At 40.8% G+C, this 25,994-nt stretch overlaps 1 protein-coding gene across 5 annotated transcripts in view; it reads left to right on the top strand.

Moving 5' to 3' along the window:
- Positions 1 to 25,994, top strand: part of FUT10 (fucosyltransferase 10) — a 110,533-nt gene that overhangs the window by 67,340 nt on the left and 17,199 nt on the right. For all 5 annotated transcript variants that reach the window (XM_032618644.1, XM_032618645.1, XM_032618641.1 and 2 more), the window contains one exon: positions 6,445 to 7,280. In XM_032618644.1, the coding sequence (XP_032474535.1) occupies positions 6,445 to 7,280 (836 nt within the window). The remainder of the gene's footprint in view (positions 1 to 6,444; positions 7,281 to 25,994) is intronic.

The raw sequence follows: 25,994 nt of genomic DNA, 5'->3' as shown, positions 1-25,994 counted from the left end.
TGTGTGGGCACGAACTGGGCTGTCCTTCCGCCTGGCACGATGGGACCGCTGCAGCCCTTGGATGTTTCCATCCACAAACCAGTGAAGGGCCATTTGAGGAAAATATGAGTCAAGTTGGTGTCGGAAACCTTTCTTTGACATCTTCTGGTCACGCCAAGAAAGCATCGGCATCAAGACTTGGGAATGGGTGTCTGGTTTGGGAGAAAAATCTCAGAGATGATAGTGGAGCACTCTTTTAAGCAGTGCTGTATTGCTAGCAGTCTTTTTTCTTTTCTTTTTTTAAAAATAAATTAATTTTATTTATTTGTTTTTGGCCGCGTTGAATCTTCGTTGCTGTGTGTGGGCTTTCTCTAGTTCCGGTGAGTGGGGGTTACTCTTCGTTGTGGTGCACGGGCTTCTCATTGCAGTGGCTTGTCTTGTTGTGGAGCACGGGCTCTAGGTGCGTGGGCTTCAGTAGTTGTGGCACGTGGGCTCAGTAGTTGTGGCTCACGGGCTCTAGAGCGCAGGCTCAATAGTTGTGGTGCACGAGCTCAGCTTCTCTGCAGCATGTGGGATCTTCCCGGACCTGGGCTTGAACCCGCGTCCCCTGCATTGGCAGGCGGATTCTTAACCACTGCACCACCAGGGAAGGCCACAGGATTCTTGCTAAAGGCAGCTGGGGGACTGAGCCGTCGAGTGTCGGGGGTGAGGAACTTGGTCAGACGTCAAGGTGGGGCATTCTCCCTAGACCAACATAGCCGGATTCCCTGCTGAAACTGGGCTCTGCAGGCCAGGGAGGTGGCCAGCCGAGCTTGCGGCGTAGTGAGCAGAGGACGCAGGACAGAACTTGGACTCGCAGAACGAGGTGTCTGCGTCCCTGTGCGCAGGGTCCGAAAGGTGTGGGAGAGAGCCAGGGGTGGAAGGAATGGGGGACAGGCACACCTGCATTCTAGTGTGGAACTTGGAGGGGTCTGAGAGTTCTGAATGGAACCTGCCCTTCAGCTGCAGATTCCTTTGAGGGCCATGAAAGGTGGGGCGGAGGTTGTCTGGTGGGGACTGGTTGTCTGGTTTCAGTGGTGGAGAAACCTTAGAGACAACACACCGAAGAGCTTCAGGAGGCAGCTGGACAGTGGGGACAGACGGCAAGACTCTGAGGAGGGAGAGCAAGTGGGTGTTTCCCCTGTGGTGTCTTGAGCGAATGGAGGGGAAGGTTTGAGGGATTAGGTGCGGGTGAGCCAACAAGTGCGGAAGAATCCTCTCCCTCCTCTTCTCACCCCATGCCAGGCTCCAAAGAGAATCATGGTTTGTGGCAGAGAATGATGTTAATTTTGAATAGATGTTATCCACATTTGGTGTGAACCATTGCTTTGCACATTTAAAAGTGTCATGAATCTGTATGTATGTAAAGGTAGAAGGGTAAAACATTTAGCAGCGTGTTAGATTGATTTATAGCCTTCAAATGTTCAGGCCTATGGTGGGCGGGACTCTCTTTGTACTGCTGCCTCTGGCCCTGCGCTGTTAGGAAGGGGACTACAAAGTTATTGACTGGCCCTCAGCATGGGTTCAGTAAGGGGGCTTGAGAAATTTCCACGCCCAGGGGTAATGGACAGATGCCTAGTTGAACACGTATACTTGAGAGAGGACTACGTGACGTAGAATTGATTAAGCGGCAAGTAAAAGGACTCATGAACAGAGAAGATGGGAGAAGAGGGAAGAATATGGGTCTAGAAGTTAGGACTCCTGCCAGAGCCCCTCTGAATTGGCTAGAGCCAGGCTGTCTGCAGAGGTGCCTGTGTGGCATTTTTAGTTAACCCTCAGAACCTTAGAGAAAATAGATGACCTGGTGGGGCTGTGTGGGTTGGTTAAGAAAAGTCGTGTGAAATGGCTTTAAAAGTAGCAATGAATTATGCAAATGATGATATCATGAGGCAGCCCCTTGGCCTAGATTGTTTCTCCTCCAAAGTTTTAGATTCCTCTACCGGGGTATTTTTGTGGGAGCACGTTTTATGGGAAAACACCATTTTACAGTAGAGGTTCTTTTTAGAAACAGGTGACCTCTGGAGGACATTGTGTGGGAGTATTTGTTTTTTCTGAGTGAAGGTGTACCTCTTCCCAAGTGGGCTGGGTTTAAGCTGGGTAATATTTCCGTGAGTGTCTTGGGAGTGCCAAGAGTAAGTTATTCAACAGAATCAGCATTGTAGTGGGGCCAGTGATCTCTCTGGTCCTTTACCATTAGCCAGTCTGAAAACTCTGGCCCCCACAAGGGATCTTTAACTCCAGGTACGTGACTCAAACTCAGTTTTCTTCATAGAGTGGGGTTAATAATATGTATTGCCTTCTGCTTCTACCAGTTTGTGTGGGAACCATAAAAGAAGAGTATATGCCCCTGCAGAAGAAAGGGAGCATATAAACATATCATAAAGGATGGTCACTCCTCTGCTTCTCTGCCATTTCAGATTCAGTCCCCATCGTCAGCAATCTGACATCGTTCGCCAGCATTAATTTTATTCCATTTGTGCTCCAAGTTGCAATTCCTTTTACAGTGCTTTTCCCTTTACTTTAGTAAAGGGAAATTCCAAGTGCAATTCCCTTTACTTTAGTGCTTAAGATCTCTCTGTCAGCTGTTAAAGGAACGAATGAAATTGTCAGTATTCAGTAAACACAAAATAACCCAGAGAAACGAAAGTTTAAATCTGAAGTTGTTAAATGTAACAGCCAGTGAAGATGGCTGTATAAAACTACTGAACCAATCATACGCAAGTTAGTCACATTTTTATGGATTTATCATAGTTTAACTGATTTTCATTTCTTTAAAGACCCCAGTTCCAACTCTTGTTATAGTGGGCATTGCCCTGGAGTCAGAGCCAGATAACTCAGCTGGTTCCTGAGCCACATCTGATACCTTTCAGAAACTGCTCAATATCACCACTCACATTCTAGGACGTGATATCCTCAAAGAAGTATTTTAGGTCTGTTATGGCTCTAATTTTAGAATTCTGAAGTGTTTACCATCTGAAGCTCTAAGTTTAGGAGAGGAGCTTGCTGGGCAAAATGACATACGTTTTTTAATCTTCCTCAGGGAATTTTAGTTTGGAAGAAAAACCTGTTTTAATGTGATCGTGTGTGTGTGTGTGTGTGTGTGTGTGTGTGTGTGTGTGTGTGTGTGTGTGTATGTGTGTATCTTAGGGAAGTAACTAGGAAATACTTTTTAAAGTAGCAAATAATGGGAAATGTTTCTGGAAAGTTAGGTCCCTTAAACTTTCCTCTCTATTAAAGAGGCATTCCCCCACTATTAAAGATAGTCCCACTCCTACAAACGAAACAGAATTCAGATGTATGAGAACCTCAAGCTCTCATTTTTAAAAAACTGTGTTTGTTTTTAGGGCACGAATATAAATAAATGTTTCTTGCTTAGATTCTGCAGGCTTTTTTTTCTACTACAGATTGCACATTTGAGGGACCTTATGCTCTTCTATCCTTCTTCCCAACATCAAAGTTCCAGTGGCAACTTGGCTGAATGAGCCTGGAAGCCTCGCCTCTAGTTATAATGAATGAAAAGCTCATTATAACTGGTACCAGTTTCAAGTCTCATTCCTATTACCAACACACAGACCTAGATATTGGCCCTGAAAAGGTCTCGACAGCCATTTTTAGTTCCTCTTATAATACTTCACTGATGTAGCCAAACACTGATGAAAGGCAGGCCCTCTCCATTCTCTGAAGCACTGGAGGTAGGCTTTGTGTCTTTCTGCTCTGCATTTTGGATCTTTGCTGTGGCAACCACAGGGTAAGGCAGCTTAAGAATCACCCATGTGCCAGATAACAGCGGCAGACAGCCACTCGTGTGGCCTGTGGCACAGGCCAGATCCCCCTGTTAATTCTAGACCCACATTAGTTTTAACTGTATTCCCTGCAGTCTCTAATCTTACATCTGGATCCCTGCCTCTGACTCCTATGGGTTGGACTCTGGTTCTTCCTGTCCCAGGCAGATGGCCTTGATTCTCTGCTCTGCCTTTGGTGGAAGCTTTATGTTCTAACTCAAATTTATGGGTTCAGTTCCCATTGTTGGCCACTTGACCAGCCTAGAACCTTTATGAGCAGCAGCTAGTTCAATGTGATAAATTGCTTTTCCTCTCAAGTTCTCTTTCATGTCTTCATGTTTGGCTATTAACCATTACTGACCATCCAGCTCTGCATGCCGTTACATTTCAGGTGTGTGGATGAAATTCTTTTTTGATGCTAAAGGTCCAATGTAGCAAATGCCAAGTAAACAAATATGTGACCATTTTTAGATGTTAGTCTTTCATTCCTGATCACTGAGAAATGAAAGCCTGTTATCAAGACAGTAGTATGTACTTTCTTCAGCAGTTTCTATGGGCTCAGTATATGTCTTCCAGCATAATTTTATTTGGTTTCTTTTTAACATCTTTATTGGAGTATGATTGCTTTACAATGGTGTGTTAGTTTCTGCTTTATAACAAAGTGAATCAGTTACACATATACATATGTTCCCATATCTCCTCCCTCTTCCGTCTCCCTCCCTCCCACCCTCCCTATCCCACCCCTCTAGGTGGTCACAAAGCACCGAGCTGATCTCCCTGTGCTATGTGGCTGCTTCTCACTAGCTATCGGTTTTACGTTTGGTAGTGTATATATGTCCATGCCACTCTCTCACTTCGTCCCAGCTTACCCTTCCCCCTCCCAATATCCTCAAGTCCATTCTCTAGTAGGTCTGTGTCTTTATTCCCGTCTTACCTCTAGGTTCTTCATGACCTTTTTTTTTATTATTATTCTTAGATTCCATATGTATGTGTTAGCATACGGTATTTATTTTTCTCTTTCTGACTTACTTCACTCTGTATGACAGACTCTAGGTCCATCCACCTCACTACAAATATCTCAATTTCGTTTCTTTGCTGAGTAATACTCCATTGTATATATGTGCCACATCTTCTTTATCCATTCATCCGATGATGGACACTTAGGTTGCTTCCATGTCCTGGCTGTTGTAAATAGTGCTGCAGTGAACATTGTGGTACATGACTCTTTTTGAATTATGGTTTTCTCAGGGTATATGCCCAGTAGTTGGATTGCTGGGTCATATGGTAGTTCTATTTTTTGTTTTTTAAGGAACCTTCATACTGTTCTCCAAACCTTTCTTGATTAACTGATTCCTCACTGATGTACTGTTGGCATTAAAGAGTATATATTTATTTGAGAGCGTGTGCACTGGCATTAAATAATTAATCTTTATGAATTCTACCAGAGAATATGTTTTATTATGCTGGAAGAATTTATTTGGTGTGTTTTTCCCCAGTGGATGCTAGAAGATGGATTTTTGTATGTGTGCCATTTTCTTATATTTAAAAAATCAAATCACAGGGCCAAAAAATCATCAGTGTCTGGAACACCTTAGAAATTCTGTATTACGTATTGTGATAATTGTCTTAATTCTTCTTAGTTATAGACATAACTTTTTCCTGATTGGGTCTCCACGCACACAGCCAGGAAACAATGGCTTACCATATCCATCATTTCTGTCTGCACATTATCATGTTTCAAAGATTTCCCCAATTAATCTTGTGGAAGCTGGAATCACTCATAACTGTAATCCTGTTATGCCTTCTTTATTCCTTGATGTGCTTGTTAATTCATGTTCATCCTGTAGCAGTCTGTAACATAGTGCTGTTATCAGCTCTTAAGTCTTTAAAAGCCTCTTGTCTACCATTTTTACTAAGGTTGATTCGCTGCGCTTTGTTGAAATTGATCATTTTGGATTTAAAAAAAAATATTATTTTCCTGTATATTTGTTCTGGCTGCTTTTGCATGATTTCACTTTTTTTCAGTTAATCAATCTGCCAAGCTGGTTGCTTTTCCCTTTTTAGCTTCCTTTCTCTCTTTTTTTTTTTTTTTTTTTTTTTGCGGTACGCCGGCCTCTCACTGTTGTGGCCTCTCCCGTTGCGGAGCACAGGCTCCGGACGTGCAGGCTCAGCGGCATGGCTCACGGGCCTAGCCGCTCCGCTGCATGTGGGGTCTTCCCGGACCGGGGCACGAACCCATGTCCCTTGTATCGGCAGGCGGACTCTCAACCACTGTGCCACCAGGGAAGCCCGCTTTTTCTTTTTAAAGAACTATCTATCTCTTCATTTCTCCTTCCCTCTCTTAGGCAATGCCTCTGGAAGAAAAACCAGGAGGCAGTGGAATAAATTCTTTAGAATCAGGATAGACACTTCTCCCATTTCCCTTTTCATAAAATGAGAGAGGGGGTCCCTTTCCTTGATGATTCTCTCCCTGAGCAGTTTCTAGGGTGAAAGCTTCATGACTGACTGCCAGGCATTTTGCAGACACCGTAATTTGCTACTTATTTATAGCCTCAAACTCCTCTGTATACTAATCTTACCAGGTGGACTCAAACTTAAACCCCAGAGTTCTTTGGACACACTACATTGTCTTTTCTTCTCCTAGGTACTGACTTTAACATAGATAGCTTACCTCTGCCTCGGAAAGCCCATCACGACTGGGCCCTTTTTCATGAAGAGTCTCCGAAAAACAATTATAAGCTCTTTCACCAGCCAGTCATCACCTTGTTCAACTACACGGCCACCTTCAGCCGGCATTCCCACCTGCCACTAACTACCCAGTACCTGGAGGGCACAGAAGTCCTGAAGTCACTCCGATACCTGGTCCCCTTGCAGTCCAAAAACCACCTCCGGAAAAGCCTCGCTCCTCTGGTGTACGTACAGTCCGACTGTGACCCACCCTCAGACAGAGACAGCTACGTTCGAGAGCTGATGACGTACATCGAGGTCGATTCTTACGGCGAGTGTTTGCGAAACAAAGCTCTGCCTCAGCAGCTGAACGGTCCAGCCTCTATGGACGCTGGTGACTTTTATAGGATCCTTGCCCAGTATAAGTTTATCCTTGCTTTCGAGAACGCGGTTTGCGATGACTACGTCACTGAGAAGTTCTGGAGACCTCTGAAACTGGGGGTCGTCCCTGTGTATTACGGATCACCCAGCATCGCAGACTGGCTTCCAAGTAATAGAAGTGCTATCCTGGTATCAGAATTTTCTCACCCTAGAGAACTGGCAAGTTACATCAGACAGCTGGATCACGACGACAGACTGTACCAGGCCTACATAGAATGGAAGCTGAAGGGTGAGATCTCGAATCAGCGACTTCTCACTGCTCTCAGGGAACGGAAATGGGGGGTGCAGGACATCAAGCAGGACAACTACATCGACGCATTTGAGTGTATGGTGTGCACCAAGGTGTGGGATAACATTAGGCTCCAGGAAAAGGTAAGCAAATCCAGGTTTGGCAGAGAGGTGCTGGGATGGCCGTCTTGATGTTCTCTGCTGCTCTGCGTTATTCTGTTGCAGCTGCCCCATCACTGGTCCTCACTTCTATCAGAGAGGCCAGGCTCTGAGGCAAGGATGACTATTTCATTTCTATTCTTCGAGGACTGTCATGAAGTTTACCAGTCCTGTCCCTCTTCCTGAAGGCCTTAAATTCTCCTTTAAATTCACCTTAAATTCTCCAGGTGCTGGGCAGTAATACAAGGAAGCTGCAGGGGAAGGAGAAGGCCAAAAAATTTAAAATATGGAAAGTTCTGAATCTCATCCACATGGTCAGTCCTTTAACCTCTCCATCAAGGCTGTGGTTTATGCCAGACCCCTTATGCTCATGCCCCATGGACTGCCATTTTGAAACTTATTTTCATTTCATATATACACTCAATTAACCTCTCTCTCTCTGTCTCTTTCTGTCTCTCTCTCTCTCTCACTTCCTGTCACTCCCTGATTGTTGCTCTTTCTGTGTGTGGTACACACACATGCTTATTAATATAAAGAGAATATTCAAATAATGTTGGGGATAACCCTTAAAAGACTTCTTTTTCTTAAATTATTAAAATTAAAGTTCTTAGTAACATCTTCAAATTCTAGATGCTCTTTTTTTTTAATTAATTAATTAATTTTTATTTTTTGGCTGCATTGGGTCTTCGTTGCTGCACGTGGGCTTCCTCTAGTTGCAGGGAGCAGGAGCTACTCTTCGTGGCGGTGCGTGGGCTTCTCATTGTGGCGGCGTGTGGGCTTCTCATTGTGGCGGCTTCTCTTGTTGCAGAGCACGGGCTCTAGACACGTGGGCTCAGTAGTTGTGGCACGTGGGCTCAGTAGTTGTGGCTCGCGAGCTCTAGAGCGCAGGCTTGGTAGTTGTGGCGCATGGGCTTAGTTGCTCCGCGGCATGTGGGATCTTCCTGGACCAGGGCTCGAATCTGTGTCCCCTGCATTGGCAGGCGGTTTCTTAACCACTGCACCACCAGGGAAGCCCTCTAGATGCTCTTAATGTTTATTTGCTTACTTTATTATTTATGACAGGAATGGTTCCACTTTATAGAGAAGCGAATTCATTAAAATGAAACTTGTTGAAAGAAAAAGATTACTTTCAACTATCTTTGAAATCTAAAAAAAAGTGAGATGGCCCTACTTGGCTGTCACGCATCATTTCCTTGACTCCCATATACACATAACGTTTTATCTAAATTCTCTGAAGGCAGGCAATTTTGTTAAATATTTAAATGTTTATTTTAGCTAGCATAGAAATTTCAGGCCAAATATAAACCTAAATAGTGTGTGGAATTATTTTAATGTATTGAACACATACTGTATGAGGCTTTCATGTGCTAAATATGTATATGCTTAGACAAATTTAAAATATGTGAAACATTATTTTCCTAATTTTAATAATGATGAGAATTTAAATTATTTTATCTGGTTTCTTATAACAAAGTTTTATTCATAAAATCTTTATTTTAAGCTGAACGTCTTGGTCAGCAACAGGAACACTAAATATTACATCATTCTTCTCAGGGAATGCATCCTGATTTCCAGTGACTTCCTTTATGACCTAATTTATAGGGCCACCTTACAGCAAAAACCAAAAGACACACACACACACACACACCGCTGCAAAAAACACATGAGAAAGTAGAGACCACATTAATTGCCCATGCTATACCAATGATTGACTCTGAAAATATATCAAGGCAGAAAACAGAACTTCTGAGGATGAAGGTTTGCCTGGGCTCATTTTCACGATCCTTTTCCATGTTGGAGATTATATTCACAGAAAACTGAAAGAAGCACACAAACCCTAACTGCTCCCGCATCTCACAGAAACCCTATTGGGGTGATTACTGGGGACTGGAAAAGAGGGTATAGTGACATTGGGGAATAGCTTTTTCAAAGATATAGGAGGATACATACATTCATGCATTTCCCACGGAACCAGCTGTCTGGTTGTGGTATTTCAGAGTGCCGGAAGGTGGTGTAGTTGAATGCCCTTCTCTCTGGAGTCTTTGAGGAGAAACAGAGTAAGCTGTCGTCCAGCATGCTCTCATTCCTCCCAGAGAGGTGGTCAGTGGAGGTGACTGGAAAGCTTTGCTTGCATTTCAGAGAACTTGGTACAATTCTCAAACGCAAATGTGCTCATTATTGAAAAGCAGAACAAAACATACCATGAAAGTAAATTAAAGGGTATTAGGCCAGCTGTTTTCATTTGTGTTTATAAGATTTGTTACAGCTTATATATATGGTATGCCTTAAAGTAAGCTATGTAAATGTTTCTTCACTTTTTCTCTTTCAGACAAATAAAAGCTGAAAGAAATAATTTGATCTCCTCAACTCGATTATTTTTTATCTTACGATTGATAGTAGTTTAAATCATGGTATTTAGATGTACAAAACACTATTAGAATATTCAATGCATTTCCCTTTCCTCTATTCTGCTTCCTCCTCTCATAAACGTACAAACCTAGTAGATTAGTTATCTACTGCTGTTTAAACAGTAGTGCCACAAACTTAGCGGCTTAAAACAACAAACTTTTGTTATTTCACAGTCTCTGTGGGTTAGGATTCTGGTCATGGCTTACCTGGGTTCTCTGGAAGGCTGCAATCAAAGTGTCAGTCAGGGCTGGGTTCTCATATAGAGGCTTAACTGGGGACAGGTCTGCTTTCTAACTCACATGCTTGTTGGCAGATTCAGTTTCTTGAGGTTGTAGGACTGAGGGCTTCAGTTTCCTGCTGGCTGTAGGCTGTAGGTTGCCCTCAGCTCCTAGAGGCCACCCACAGTTCCCTGTCCTGTGCTTCCCCCACATGGCTGCTTGCTTCCTTAAAGCCAGCAAGGGAGGGGGAGATGCCAAGACCAGTGCTACAGTCTCATGAGTGTAACCACATACATGTAATCACATACATCCTCTCACCTTTGTCATATTCTGTTGGCTAGAGGCAAGTGACAAGTAACACCCACAGTCGAGGGGAGGGGATAACATAAGGGCATTGAATACCAGGAGGTGTGGATATCATGGGGCCATCTTGAATCTGTTCCTCACACCTAGCGAATCTGAGTGGGCTTATTCTCGGTGTCGTTTGCTTGATTTATGAAGGGGAAAGTCTTTCAGTATTGAAGAGACCAACCCAGGAGTTAATGTTAGTTAAAGAACATTTATTGATACATTATCCTGTCCTCAAAGAGGCTATAATAGGGGAGCCAACATGGAATAACCAGGAATATAACTTTACAGAATTGGGATAAACGTAAAACAATTAGCTTTATTGAGGTATAATTGATGTACAATAAACTGCGTATTTTTAAAGTTTACAGTTGGATTAGTTATTACATGTGCAAACGCCTGTGAAACCATCACTTCAGTCAAGATGACAGACATTTCTATTCTCCCCTAAACGTTTCCTCATGTCTGTTTGTAATCTATCCCTTTTCCACCCGCTTCTTCAGGCAACCACTCATCTGCTTTTTGTCACTTTTGACAAAGAAGCCAAGGCAGTTTTCTAGAATTTTGTATAAATGGAATCATGTAGTGTGTATTCTTTTGTGTCTGGCTTCTTTCATCCTGCATGATAATGTTGACGTTTATCCACAATTCTGTGTGTATCAAGAGTCCATTTCTCTATATTGCTGAAGTTTGGATATACCAAAATTTGCTTAGCCACACGCCTGTTTCCAGTTTTTGGCTGTTACAAATAAAGCTGCTGTGAACATTCACGTACAGATCTTTGTATGGATATATGCTTTCACTTCTCTTCCGTAAATACCTAGGAGTGGATTGGCTAGGTCATATGGTAGATGTACGTTTAACATTTTGAGAAACGACTAATTTATTTTCTAGAGTTTCTCCATCTTACATTCCTGCCAGCATTGTATGAGAGTTCATTCATTCACAGTTGGTGTATGGTCAGTCTTCTAATTTTTGCCTTTCTATTGAGCGTATCTCACTGCGGTTTAATTTACATTTTCTTAATAACTAATGATGTTGAATATCTTTTAATGGCTTATTTGCTGTCAATATCTTCTTTTGTAATATATCTCTTTAAGTCTTTTGCTCATTTTTTAAAAACTGCATTGTTTGACTTGTTATTCTTGACTTGTAAGAATTCTTTATATACTGTGAATACAAGTCATTTGTCAATTATAAAATTAACAAATGTTTTCTTCCAGTCTGTGGGTTGTCTTTTCATTTTCTTAATAGTGTCTACAGAAATGTAGAGTTTTTAATTTTGATGCGTCCAGCTCATAAATTTTTTCTTTTATAACTTGTGCTTTTTGTGGCTTGTTTAAAAAAATCTTTGTCTAACCCAGGGTCTCTAAGATTTGCTTCTGTTTTCTTCTAGAAGTTTTGTTGTTTTAACTTTTACATTTAGGTCTATGATCCACTTAGAGTTAATTTTTGTGTTGTGGTATAATGTAAGAGTTGAGGTTTGTTTATTTGGATATGCAATTGTATCAGCCTCATTTTCTGGAAAGATTATTCTTTCCTGATTGAATTACCTTGGCTTCTTTTTTAAAAAATCAATTGGCCATATATGCATGGGTCAGTTTCTGTGCTGATCAGTATATCTATATTTGAGTACTGTTGCTTTATAATAAGTCTTGAAGTGAGGTAGTGTTAATCTTCCAACTTTGTTCTTTTTCAAAATTATTTTCACTATTTTCGGTCTTTTGCTTTTCCACATAAATTTTAGATTCATTTTGTCAGTTTCTACAGAAATCCTTGATGGGATTTTCATTGGGATTTTGTTGAATCTATATGTCAATTTGGGGAGAATTGACAACAATATAGAGACATTTAATCAATAAGCATGATATATCTGTTCATTTATTTAGGTCTTCTTTAAACAGTATTTTGTAGTTTCTGGTGTACAAGTTTTATAACTCTTTGGACAAATTTATCCCTAAGAAGTTCACATTTTTGGATACCACAGTAAGTGTTTTTTTTTTTTAAAAAACCTTTATTTTCCAATTGTTCGTTGCTAGTATATAGAAATAAAATTGATTTTTTATGTTTGACCTCGTATACTGCAACCTTGTTAAACTCACTGATTAGTTCTGGTATCTTTTTTTTTTTTGAATTCCTAGGACTTTTCTATGTAAATGATCATGTCATTTACAAATAAAGACAATTTTACTCTTCCCCTGTCCCCCTCAGTCTGTCTTTTACTTCTTCCTTTTTCCTCTACTACACTGACTAGGCATACGCTATGATGGGATTTATGACGGGCCCATCATATCTGCCCCCACATTTAATTTACCTTTCTGACCACTGACAAAAACAAGATAAATCATGGAAAACTGTGGGGGATGACCATTTACTTAACTTGACAGTAGACCAACTGCAGCTGCTTTGCTGAATTTGGTATCTGTATAGCAGATCAGAGCTGTGCCAGTCAACTTTTTATGTTAATGCCCATCCACAAGCATCTCTATCTCATTTATAGTAGACTGTCATCATGTCTAAGTTTTAAAGAACCATTCAACCAGCTGTTAGGACCAGCTTCAGAACATTGCCGGAACATTGAGTTCCATGTCATAAGTGAGTCCCTCCAGGTCCATAATGCCCTGTTTAGCCTTATATTCCTCCCACCCTCAAGATACACTACCTCAAGATACACTCTTACACATGCCCCAATTCTTGCATACATCCTAACCAGGTCCTTCAGGTCCTTTTGGCATATAAGCTATTTCCTCTATGATCAGGGACTCCTTTCTCACTTATGTGCTGAGTGCTGATGATGAACAGTTTACAGCCTTATCAATTTTATTGGTGATTTACTATTGGCAGTGGGACCTTATTGCCATCAGGTGAATAATACTGTCTAGGACGACTTCTGGTACCAACTCTTTAACACAGGAAATGGAAATGGAAGCAGAGGCATTTGTGCTTTGGTTTGACTGGGGGTACAGTCCTAGAAAGGGGGGAGTGAGGAATGGGTGAGTGAAGCAGTGAAGGAACGAGAGCCAGTTTGAGAATGTACTGAACTGAGTGCCTCTAAGTGGGATGCATTGGTTAATCCTTGGGGCGCCACCCCGAGGAGCATTTACTGTATCTCAGGACCATTCTTTTAAGGTAAAGAAGGGGAGAGAATTTATCCATTGCTCCAGTTTCCTGTTGATCAAAAGTTTGCCCCACTGAGGGCTTCCCTGGTGGCACAGTGGTTGAGAGTCCACCTGCCGATGCAGGGGACACGGGTTCGTGCCCCGGTCCGGGAAGATCCCACATGCCACGGAGTGGCTGGGCCCGTGAGCCATGGCCACTAAGCCTGCGCATCCAGAGCCAGTGCTCCGCAACGGGAGAGGCCACAACAGTGAGAGGCCCGAGTACCGCAAAAAAAAAAAAAAAAAGCTATGAGATTAGAAATCAGTCACAGGAAAAAAACAGGAAAAAACACAAATATATGGAAGCTAAACAGTGCACTGCTAAATAACTAAGAGATCACTGAAGAAATCAAAGAAGAAGTAAAAAAATACTTAGAAACAAATGGTAATGAAAACACGATGACCCAAAACCTATGGGACACAGCAAAAGCAGTTCTAAGAGGGCAGTTTATAGCAATACAGTCTCACCTCAAGAAACAAGAAAAACCTCAAATAAACAATCAAACCCTACACTTAAAACAATTAGAGAAAGAAAAACAAAGAAAACCCAAGGTCAGTAGAATGAAAGAAATCATAAAGATCAGAGCAGAAATAAATAGAAATGAAGAAAACAATAGCAAAGATCAATAAAAATAAAAGCTGGTTCTTAGAGAAGATAAACAAAATTGACAAACCCTTAGCCAGACTCATCAAGAAAAAAAGGGAGAGGATGCAAATCAATAAAATTAGAAATGAAAAAAAAATCACAACTGACACTGCAGAAATACAGAGGGTTATAAGAGACTACTACAAACAACTATATGCCAATAAAATGGAAAACCACAAAGAACTGGACAAAGTCTTGGAAAGGTACAATTTTCCAAGACTGAACCAGGACGAATTAGAAAATATAAACAGACCTATCACAAGTAATGACATTGGAACTGTAATGAAAACTCTTGCAACAAACAAGTGTCCAGGACCAGATAGCTTCACAGGTGAATTCTATCAAACATTTAGAGAAGAGCTAACACCAATCAATCTCAAACTCTTCCAAAAAATTGCAGAGGGAGAAACACTCCCAAATCCATTCTACGAAGCCACCATCACCCTGATACCCAAACCAAAGATATCACAAAAGAAGAAGATTATAGACCAATATCACTGATGAACATAGATGCAAAAGTCCTGAACAAAATACTAGCAAACAGAATCCAACAGCACATTAAAAGGATCATACAAAATGATCAAGTGGGGTTTATCCCAGTGTTGCAGGGATTCTTCAGTATACACAAATCAATCAATGTGATACACCGTATTAACAAATTAAGGATAAAAAACATATGATCCTCTCAGTAGATGCAGAAAAAGCTTTTGACAAAATTCAACACCCATTTATGATAAAAACTCTCCAGAAAATGGGCATAGAGGGAACCTACCTCAACATAATAAAGGCCAGATACGACAAACCCACCACAAGCATCATACTCAGTGGTGAAAAACTGAAAGCATTTCCTCTAAGATCTGGAACAAGACAAAGATGTCCACTCTCACCACTCTTATTAAACATAGTTTTGGAAGTCCTAGCCACAGAAAACAGAGGAGAAAAAGAAATAAAAGGAATACAAATAGGAAAAGAGGAAGTAAAACTGTCACTGTTTGCTGATGACATGATACTATACATAGAGAATCCTAAAGATGCCACCAGAAAACTACTAGAACTAATCAGTGAATTTGGTAAGTTTGCAGGATACAGAATTAATGCACAGAAATCTCTGGCATTCCTATACACCAACAATGAAAAATCAGAAAGAGAAATTAAGGAAACACTCCCATTTACCATTGCAACAAAAAGAATAAAATACCTAGGAATAATCCTGTCTAAGGAGGCAATAGACTTGTACTCAGAAAACTATAAAACATTGATGAAAGAAATCAAAGATGACATAAACAGATGGAGAGATATACCATGTTCTTGGATTGGAAGAATCAATATTGTGAAAATGACTATAGTACCCAAAGCTATCTACAGATTCAGTGCAATCCCTATCAAACTACCAATGGCATTCTTCATAGAATTAGAACAAAACATTTTACAATTTGTATGGAAACACACAAGACCCCGAATAGCCAAAGTAATCTTGAGAAAGAAAAACGGATTTGGAGGAATCAGGCTCCCCGACTTCAAACTGTACCACAAAGTTACAGTAATCAAGACAGTATGGTACTGGCACAAAAACAGAAATATAGATCAATGGTACAGAATAGAATGCCCAGAGTTAAACCCACGCACATATGGGCACCTAATTTACAACAAAGGAGGCAATAACATACAATGGAGAAAAGACAAGCCTCTTCAATAAGTGGTGCTGGGAAAACTGGACAGCTACATGTAAAAGAATGAAATTAGAATACTACCTAACACCATACACAAAAATAAACTCCAGATGGATTAAAGACTCAAGTTCTGAACACTATAAAACTCTTAGAGGAAAACATAGGAAAAACACTCTTTGACATAAACCACAGGAAAATCTTTTTTGACCCACCTCCTTGAGTAATGGAAATAAAAACAAAAATAAACAAATGGGACTTAATTAAACTTAAAAGCTTTTGCACAGCAAAGGAAACCATAAACAAGACAAAAGACATCCCTCAGAATGGGAGAAAATATTTGCAAACGAAGCAACTGACACAGGATTAATCTTCAAAATATACAAAAAGCTCATAGAGCTCAATATCAAAAAAACAAACAATCCAGTTAAAAAATGGGCAGAGGACCTAAATAGACATTTCACCAAGGAAGACATACAGATGGCCAAGAGGCACATGAAAAGCTGCTCAACATCACTAATTATTAGAGAAATGCAAATCAAAACTACAGTGAGGTATCACCTTTTGCCAGTCAGAATGGCCATTATCAAAAAATCTAGAAACAAAAAATGCTGGAAAGGGTGTGGTGAGGAGGGCACCCTCCTGCACTATTGGTGGGAATGTAAGTTGATACAGCCACTATGGAGAACAGTATGGAGGTTCCTTAAAAAATTAAAAATAGAACTACGATATGACCCAGCAATCCCACTACCAGGCATATACCCTGAGAAAACCATAACTCAAAAAGAGACATGTACTACAATGTTCATTGCAGCACTATTTACAATAGCCAGGACATGGAAGCAACCTAAGTGTCCATTGACAGATGAATGGATAAAGAAAATGTGACACATATATACAATAGAATATTATTCAGCCATAAAAAGAAATGAAATTGAGTTATTTGTAGTGAGATGGATGGACCTAGAGTCTGTTATACAGAGTGAAATAAGTCAGAAAGAGAAAAACAAATACCGTATGCTAACGCATATATGTAATCTTAAAAAAAAAATTGGTACTGATGAACCTAGTTGCAGGGCAGGGATAAAGAGGTAGACATAGAAAATGGACTTGAGGACATGGGGTGGGAGGGTGAAGCTGGAGCAAAGTGAGAGTGGCATCGACATATATACACTACAGAATGTAAAGTAATTGGTGAGAAGCAGCAGCATAGCACAGGGAGATCAGCTCGGTGCTTTGCGATGACCTATAGGGGTGGGATACGGAGGGTGGGAGGGAGGCTCAAGTGGGAGGGGATACGGGGACATGTGTATGCATATGGCTAATTCGCTTTGTTGTGCAAAAGAAACTAACACAGTATTGTGAAGCAATTATACTCCAATAAAGATCTATTAAAAAAATAAAATAAAGGAGACAGTCTGTCTTTAGGTTAATAGAATTTACTTTCTAACCAAAGGTGTGTATAGTAATTTCTCATTTTTAAAAGTATTTTAAATTGAAGATGTGAGGGAACAATTCCAAGTGTGCAATTACCAGTTGCCTCATGTTTTCTCCATGTAAACCATCCATTTCATTATTTTGATTTTTCTTCTCTTACTTTATTGAAGTGGTGGTCTTAGAATCATAGAATGTTAGGGTTAAAAGTAGCTCAGAGATCACCTAATTCAGTATCTCTTAAGCTGCTGAGTCCTACCATTTCCATTTGACTCTTATTTATATTACATCTTTCTGCTGAAATTCCCCTTATATTCATGCCGGTTGTCTACCTTTTCCACTGTATTCTTTGACATATTAATGGTAGTTATTTTAAAATTCCTGCCTGATTGTTCCAACACCTGAGTCATCCTTGAGTCTGGTTCTGTTGCTTGCTTTTTCTTGACAGTGTTGTTGTTTAATATGTCTCATGATTTTTTTTTTTTTTCGGTATGTGGGCCTCTCACTGCTGTGGCCTCTCGCATTGCGGAGCACAGGCTCCGGACGCGCAGGCTCAGCGGCCATGGCTCACGGGCCCAGCCGCTCCGCAGCATGTAGGATCTTCCCGGACTGGGGCACGAACCCGTGTCCCCTGCATCGGCAGGCGGACTCTCAACCACTGCGCCACCAGGGAAGCCCAGTCTCATGATTTTTGATTGATTGCTGGACGTGATGTACGGAAGTACAGAGACTGAGGGAAATAACATTTATTCTCAGAAATGGGCATGCCTCTTTTTCTGTCAGGCTGTTAGTGTATGTGGGATTGAGTCGGTCTAATCAGGAATTGAGCTAAATTTGGGTTTGTGTTGCTACTGTTACCTTGAATGCTCCACAACTTCAAATTATTCCAGTATTTATAATTATAATAATTAAATATTATTATTGATAATTATAATAATTACCTGTGCTTTCAGTGGGACCTGGGACTAAATCGTTTTTCTCAGCACTTCTCCCCTACCCTCAGCTCTTGGCAGTTCCTGCATTTCTGAGTCCCAGAGGAGGTCTCCACGCTCTTGCGCCTCCATCGGCAGTAAATTGCTGTTGCCTGTTACTTAGTGGTAGGCTCACGGTGAGGGCAGGGTGCACTCTTTGTTATCTTGACAGCCTCAGGCTTAGACAGGCTTTGCATTCCTGGACCTCAGGAGTGAAGCTTTCTCGTTGTTCTTGCCTCTCCTTCATATGGCAGCCAAACCTTGCCTTTTATCTGGGGTTGGTTTGGATGGGAAAGAATTTTGTGTCCCTCTCAGGGGTAGGAGACCTTTGGTATCATGGTAGGATCCTAGGCCTAAAGTAGTTTCCAGCCTCCCTCAAACCATGAGACAGATGAATTTTGCGTGGGGGAAAGGTAGATTTTCCCCTTGCTCCTGCTTCCTCAGTGTCTTAAGGCTTTTTCTCTTTGTGAGGGAAGAATCTGGGTAGATGGAAGGGGCTTCCTGAACGTCTCCCTCCCTGCACTGGGCCAAGGAGGGGACCTGTTTCCAGGGTCCTGCCCTGGCCCCTGTCTTCTTCCTGGGCATCTGATGGAGGTCCATGGAAAAGAGCTTTTGAGTGAGTTTGAGCTCTTTTTTGGTGCAAACTCCCAGCTATTCCAAACTGACATGGTAGCCCATACCTTTAAGGATTTGTTAAAATTTTAGTTGATTTCTTGTTACCTGTGTGGTAGCCACCTCATTCTCCTGTGTTCCGCCAAAGGTGAAATAGAACCTGTATCCATCTTTCCTTGGAGGGGCATATCACTCTTTGGGATTTAGTTTATTTGGTTGTTGTGATCTCGGTTCCCCGATGAACTCAAGGAAAGTTATGAATTTGTAGATTACCTGACTTTTTCCTTATTGTTAAAATAGCCGTATTCTCCTTGGAGGCAAAATATTTATTCATTGTACTTTAGGAACAGCTTCTTTTTCTGCCCAGGACCTCCTCTGGAAAGGCAATTTAGGATGCTGAAAGCTAGTCACTTCTAAACATGTCATAACCATTTCCTCAGACACACTTCCTTCAGGTCACACTGTGAAATATTTCTGGAAGAGCACTAGAGTTAAAAGAGTCCATTTCACAAGCTTCTTTTCTCTATGACGTCACCTCAGATGGAACTTTATCCTATACTGTTGGAAGAACTTTGAGTGGGCAGGCAAGGAAAGAGAGCATTACTACTGACTTTCTCACGTAGAAAGCTATGCAAGGTCAGGGCTGGGAAGGCCACTGAAGTTATGTAGTCGGTACAGCTTCCAGCTGACTGATGATTCAAGTATCATGGACAAGTCATCCACTCATTTATGTTGGAACATTCCCAGTGCTGGCAACTTCATTATTTTTTAGGGTAGCAAATATTATCTTTTGTTAGTTTTGACAGTTATATTTGTCTTTATATTGAACCCAATATAGTTCTATAGTTCATTCTTAGCTACCTGCTTCTGACTCTAGTTCAGTGAGATACAGCCTTGCGTCCGTACCCATCAGTCAATAAAGGTGAGCAATGGCCTTTCCAGAATTGCTTGGGGTCCTCCTTATTTGATTGTGGTCTTGCTCCAAATACAGTCTCCACCCAACCATGGACTCTGGATATAGTAACCCCAATTTTGTCTTGGTAAAGAATCCTTACTCTAGTTTCAGGCTCTTGGAAGCCAAACTCTATGACCATCTGTCAGTAGTGCTCAAGAGAAGGGAGGATTTAGGCAACTCTACCCTTCATGCTCTACCAAACAAGGTAGTTCACTCTTCCACCTATAGTCCCTTTATTTTTATTTATTTACAGGAACATGTACACCCACACATTTTAAAAAATATATTTAAAAAAATTTTTTTGTGGCACGTGGGATCTTTTTTTCACATTAACTTATTTTATTTATTTAAAGTTTGATTTGGTGAATCTATGCTTTTATTTATTTCCCTATTATTATGCTTGGGCCTGTGGTGCCTAGTTACACACACACTTGTTACACAAGTAACACACCATTATATAAGAGTGGCTTCTCCGGGGTTAGGATACCTATCATAAACTCCCAGAAAGCTCTTTCAGAAGACACATGTTCACCTCTCAATTTACCACATGTGGAAAGATAGCAAGATTCGCTGTTTAATTTTAAAATGTTCTCCCAGCTGACTCGGATTCTCACTTGTGTAGGTAGGAACGTTTATTTTATCTGCCTAGCACTCTTCCTGTCTTCTGGGACAGAACTGCCCCTTCTCCTCGGATTCTGCTTCTGCCTTACTCTTCTAGACATGTAATTAGAAAGGGAGTTGTCATTATGTGTGGCCTTACTTTCCTGGTCACCACAATTGGTCAGGAGGCAGGTACCTGTCTCCTCCTGGGTTCAGTGATTTGGTCAAGGAATCGGTGTGTAACTCAAGGTGGCACGTGGGATCTTCATTGTGGCATGTGGATCCACTGCTGTGGTGTGTGGGCTCTCCAGTTGTGGCCCACGTGCTCAGTAGTTGCCGTGCGCCAGCTTAGCTGCCCTGCGGCATGTGGGATCTTCGTTCCCTGACCAGAGATAGAACCTGCGTCCCTTGCATTGGAAGGTGGATTCTTAACCATTGGACCACCAGGGAAGTCCCCTATGGTCCCTATAGATGTTTCAAAACAAGCTTTACGTTCACTCAAAGTCAGCTCTTTTTCAGGCTAAACACCTTTAGTGTCTTCTCATATGTTTCCTATTGGAGCTTTAAGGAAAGAGAATATGCTTATCCAACCGCAGGTAGGCACCTACATTGTTCTATTTCATATTGGTTTTTCTGCTCTGCTTTCTAAATTTAGTATGTATGAAGAGTCTAATCATTACAAACCTGACACATTATAAACCCTACTATCTTTTTTTTTCACATCTTTATTGGAGCATAAATGCTTTACAATGTTGTGTTAGTTTCTGTTGTACAACAAAGTGAATCAGCTATATGTATACATATATCCCCATATACCCTCTCACTTGCGCCTCCCTCCCACCCTCCCTATCCCACCCCTCTAGGTCGTCACAAAGCACTGAGCAGATCTCGCTGTGCTATGCAGCAGCTTCCCACTAGCCATCCATTTTACATTTGGTAGCGTATATATGTCAATGCTACTCTCTCACTTCACCCCAGCTTTTTATAAAAATAAATTTCTTTCTTTATTTATTTTTGGCTGTGTTGGGTCTTCGTTGCTGTGTGCAGGCTTTCTCTAGTTGCGGTGAGCAGGGGCTACTCTTCGTTGCAGTCCACGGGCTTCTCATTGTTGTGGCTTCTCTTGTTGTGGAGCACAGGCTCTAGGCGTGCAGGCTTCAGTAGTTGTGGTACGTGGGCTCAGTAGTTGTGGCTTGCGGGCTCTAGAGCTCAAGCTCAGTAGTTGTGGTGCATGGGCTTAGTTGCTCTGTGGCATGTGGGATCTTCCCAGGCCAGGGCTCGAACCTGTGTCCCCTGCATTGGCAGGCAGATTCTTAACCACTGCACTACCAGGGAAGCCCTTCATCCCAGCTTAACCCTTCCCCTCTGTGCTCTCAAGTCCATTCTCTATGTATGCGTCTTTATTCCTGCCCTGCCACTTGGTTCATCAGTACCGCTTTTTAAAATTCCATATATATGCGTTAGCATATGGTATTCATTTTTCTCTTTCTGAGTTACTTCACTCTGTATCACAGACTCTAGGTCCATCCACCTCACTACAAATAACTCAATTTCATTCCTTTTTATGGCTGAGTAATATTCCATGGTATATATATATATATATATATATATATATATGTGCCGCATCTTCTTTATCCATTCATCTGTCAATGGACACTTAGGTTGCTTCCATATCCTGGCTATTGTAAATAGTACTGCAGTGAACATTGTGGTACATGTCTCTTTTTGAATTATGGTTTTCTCAGGGTATATGCCTGGTAGTGGGATTGCTGAGTCATATGGTAGTTCTATTTTTAGTTTTTTAAGGGACCTCCATACTGTTCTCCATAGTGGTTGTATCAATTTACATTCCCACCAACAGTGCAGGAGGGTTCCCTTTTCACCACACCCTTTCCAGCATTTATTGTTTCTAGATTTTTTGATAATGGCCATTCTGACTGGTGTGAGGTGATACCTCATTGTAGTTTTGATTTGCATTTCTCTAATGATTAGTGATGTTAAGCGTCTTTCATGTATTTGTTGGCCATCTGTATGTCTTCTTTAGAGAAATGTCTGTTTAGGTCTTCTGCCCATTTTTGGATTGGGTTGTTTGTTTTTGTGATATTGAGCTGCATGAGCTGCTTGTATATTTTGGAGATTAATCCTTTGTCAGTTGCTTCTTTGGCAAACACTTTCTCCCATTCTGAGGGTTGTCTTTTCATCTTGTTTATGGTTTCCTATGCTGTGCAGAAGCTTTTAAGTTTCATTAGGTCCCATTTGTTTATTTTTGTTTTTGTTTCCATTTCTCTAGGAGGTGGGTCAAAAAGGATCTTGCTGTGATTTATGTCATAGAGTGTTTTTCCTATGTTTTCCTCTAAGAGTTTTATAGTGTCTGGCCTTACATTTAGGTCTTTAATCCATTTTGAGTTTATTTTTGTATATGGTATTAGGGTGTGTTCTAATTGCATTCTTTTACATGTAGCTGTCCATTTCCCCCAGTACCACTTACTGAAGAGGCTGTCTTTTCTCCATCTTGCCTCCTTTGTCAAAGGTAATGTGACCATATGTGCGTGGGTTTATCTCTGGGCTTTCTATCCTGTTCCATTGATCTATATTTCTGTTTTTTGTGCCAGTACCATATTGTCTTGATTACTGTAGCTTTGTAGTATAGTGTGAAGTCAGGGAGCCTGATTCCTCCAGCTCCGTTTTTCTTTCTTAAGATTGCTTTGGCTGTTCAGGGTCTTTTGTGTTCTCATACAAATTGTAAAATTTCTGGTTCTAGTTCTGTGAAAAATGCCATTGGTAATTTGATAGGGATTGAATTGAACCTGTAGATTGCTTTGGGTAGTATAGTCATTTTCACAATATTGATTCTTCCAATCCAAGAACATGGTATATCTCTCCATCTGCTTATGTTATCTTTGATTTCTTTCATCAGTGTTTTATAATTTTCTGAGTACAGGTCTTTTGCCTACTTAGGTAGGTTTATTCCTAGGTATTTTATTCTTTTTGTTGTGATGGTAAATGGGATTGTTTCCTTAATTTCCCTTTCTGATCTTTCGTTGTTAGTGTATAGGAATGCAAGAGATTTCTGTGCATTAATTTTGTATCCTGCAACCTTACCAAATTCATTGATTAGTTCTAGTAGTTTTATGGTGGCATCTTTAGGATTTTCTATGTTTAGTATCATGTCATCTGCAGAGAGTGACAGCTTTACTTCTTTTCCGATTTGGATTCCTTTTATTTCCTTTTCTTTTCTGATTGCTGTGGCTAGGACTTCCAGTACTATGTTGAATAATAATGGCGCGAGTGGACATCCTTGTCTTGTTCCTGATCTTAGAGGAAATGCTTTCAGTTTTTCACCATCAAGAATGATGTTTGCTGTGGGTTTGTCGTATATGGTTTTTATTATGTTGAGGTAGGTTCCCTCTATGCCCATTTTCTGGAGAGTTTTTATCATAAATGGGTGTTGAATTGTGTCAAAAGCTTTTTCTGCATCTATTTAGATGATCATATGGTTTTTATTCTTTTTTTTTTTTTTTTTTTTGCGGTACGCAGGCCTCTCACTGTTGTGGCCTCTCCTGTTGCAGAGCACAGGCTCCGGACGTGCAGGCTCAGCGGCCATGGCTCATGGGCCCAGCCGCTCCACGGCATGTGGGATCTTCCCTGACTGGGGCATGAACTCATGTCCCCTGCATCGGCAGGCGGACTCTCAACCACTGTGCCACCAGGGAAGCCCTGGTTTTTATTCTTTAATTTGTTAATATGGTGTATCACATTGATTGTTTTGTATATATTGAAGAATCCTTGCATCCCTGGGATAAATCCCACTTGATCATGGTGTATGATCCTTTTAATGCATTGTTGGATTCTGTTTGCTAGTATTTTGTTCAGGAGTTTTGCATCTATGTTCATCAGTGATATTGGTCTATAATTTTCTTTTTTTGTGATATCTTCTTCTGGTTTTGGTATCAGGGTGATGGGAGCCTTGTAGCCTGAGTTTTGGAGTTTTCCTTACTCTGCAATTTTTTGGAAGAGTTTGAGAAGGATAGGTATTAACTCTTCTCTAAATGTTTGATAGAATTTGCCTGTGAAGCCATCTGGTCCTGGACTTTTGTTTGTTGGAAGATTTTAAATTATGGTTTCAATTTCATTACATGTGATTGGTCTGTTTATATTTTCTAATTCTTCCTGTTTCAGTCTTGGAAGGTTGTACTTTTCCAAGAATTTGTCTATTTCTTCCAGGTTGTCCATTTTATTGGCATAGAGTTTCTTGTAGTAGTCTCATGATCTTTTGTATTTCTGCAGTGTCAGTTGTAATCTCTCCTTTTTCATTTTAATTGTATTGATTTGAGTCCTCTCCCTTTTTTTCTTGATGAGTCTGGCTAAAGTTTTATCAATTTTGTTTATCGTCTCAAAGAACCAACTTTTATTTTTATTGATCTTTGCTATTGTTTTATTTGTTTCTTTTTCATTTATTTCTGCTCTAATCTCTGTGATTTCTTTCTTTCTACTAACTTTGGGTTTTCTTTGTTCTTCTTTTTCTAGTTGCTTTAGGTGTAAGGTTAGATTGTTTATTTGAATTTTTCTTGTTTCTTGAGGTGAGCTTGAATTGCTATGAACTTCCTTCTTGAAACTGCTTTTGCTGCTTCCCATAGGTTTTGGATCATCATGTTTTCATTGTCATTTGTTTCTAGGTGTTCTTTTATTTCCTCTTTGATTTCTTCAGTGATCTCTTGGTTATTTAGCAGTGCACTGTTTAGCTTCCATATATTTGTGTTTTTTCCTTTTTTTTTCCTGTGATTGATTTCTAATCTCATAGCTTTTTTTTTTTTTTTTTTTTGCTGTACGCGAGCCTCTCGCTGTTGTGGCCTCTCCCATTGTGGAGCACAGGCTCCGGACACGCAGGCTCAATGGTCATAGCTCACGGGCCTAGCCGCTTCGTGGCATGTGGGATCTTCCCAGACTGGGGCACGAACCCGCATCCCCTGCATCGGCAGGCAGACTCTCAACCACTGTGCCGCCAGGGAAGCCCAGTCTCATAGCTTTGTGGTTGGAAAAGATGCTTGATATGATTTCAATTTTCTTAAATTTTCCAAGGCTTGATTTGTGACCCAAGATGTAATCTATTCTGGATAATGTTCCGTGTGCACTTGAGAAGAAAGTATAATCTGCTGTTTTCAGATGGAATGTCCTATAAATATCAGTTAAATCTATCTGGTCTGTTGTGTCATTTGAAGCTTGTGTTTCCTTATTAATTTTCTGTCTGGATGATCTGTTCATTGGTGTAAGTGAGGTGTTAAAAGTCCCCGACTATTATTGTGTTACTGTTGATTTCTCCTTTTATGGCTGTTAGCATTTCCCTTATGTATTGAGGTGGTCCTATTTTGGGTGCATAAATATTTACAATTGTTATGTTTTCTTCTTGGATTGATCCCTTGATCATTATGTAATGTCCTTCCTTATCTCTTGTAACATTCTTTATTTTAAAGTCTATTTTATCTGAAACGAGTATTGCTACTCCAGCTTTCTTGTGATTTCCATTTGCATGGAATATCTGTTTCCATCTCTTCACTTTCAGTCTGTATGTGTCCCTAGGTCTGAAGCCGGTTTCTTGTAGACAGCATATATAAGGGTCTTATTTTTGTTTCCATTCAACCAGTCTTTGTCTTTTGGCTGGAGCATTTAATCCATTTACATTCAAG

This window comes from Phocoena sinus, chromosome 21, assembly GCF_008692025.1.
Source record: "Phocoena sinus isolate mPhoSin1 chromosome 21, mPhoSin1.pri, whole genome shotgun sequence".
Classification (NCBI taxonomy): Eukaryota; Metazoa; Chordata; class Mammalia; order Artiodactyla; family Phocoenidae; genus Phocoena; species Phocoena sinus.
Note: the sequence above shows the minus strand (reverse complement) of the source record. Positions and strands in the feature narration are given on the sequence as shown.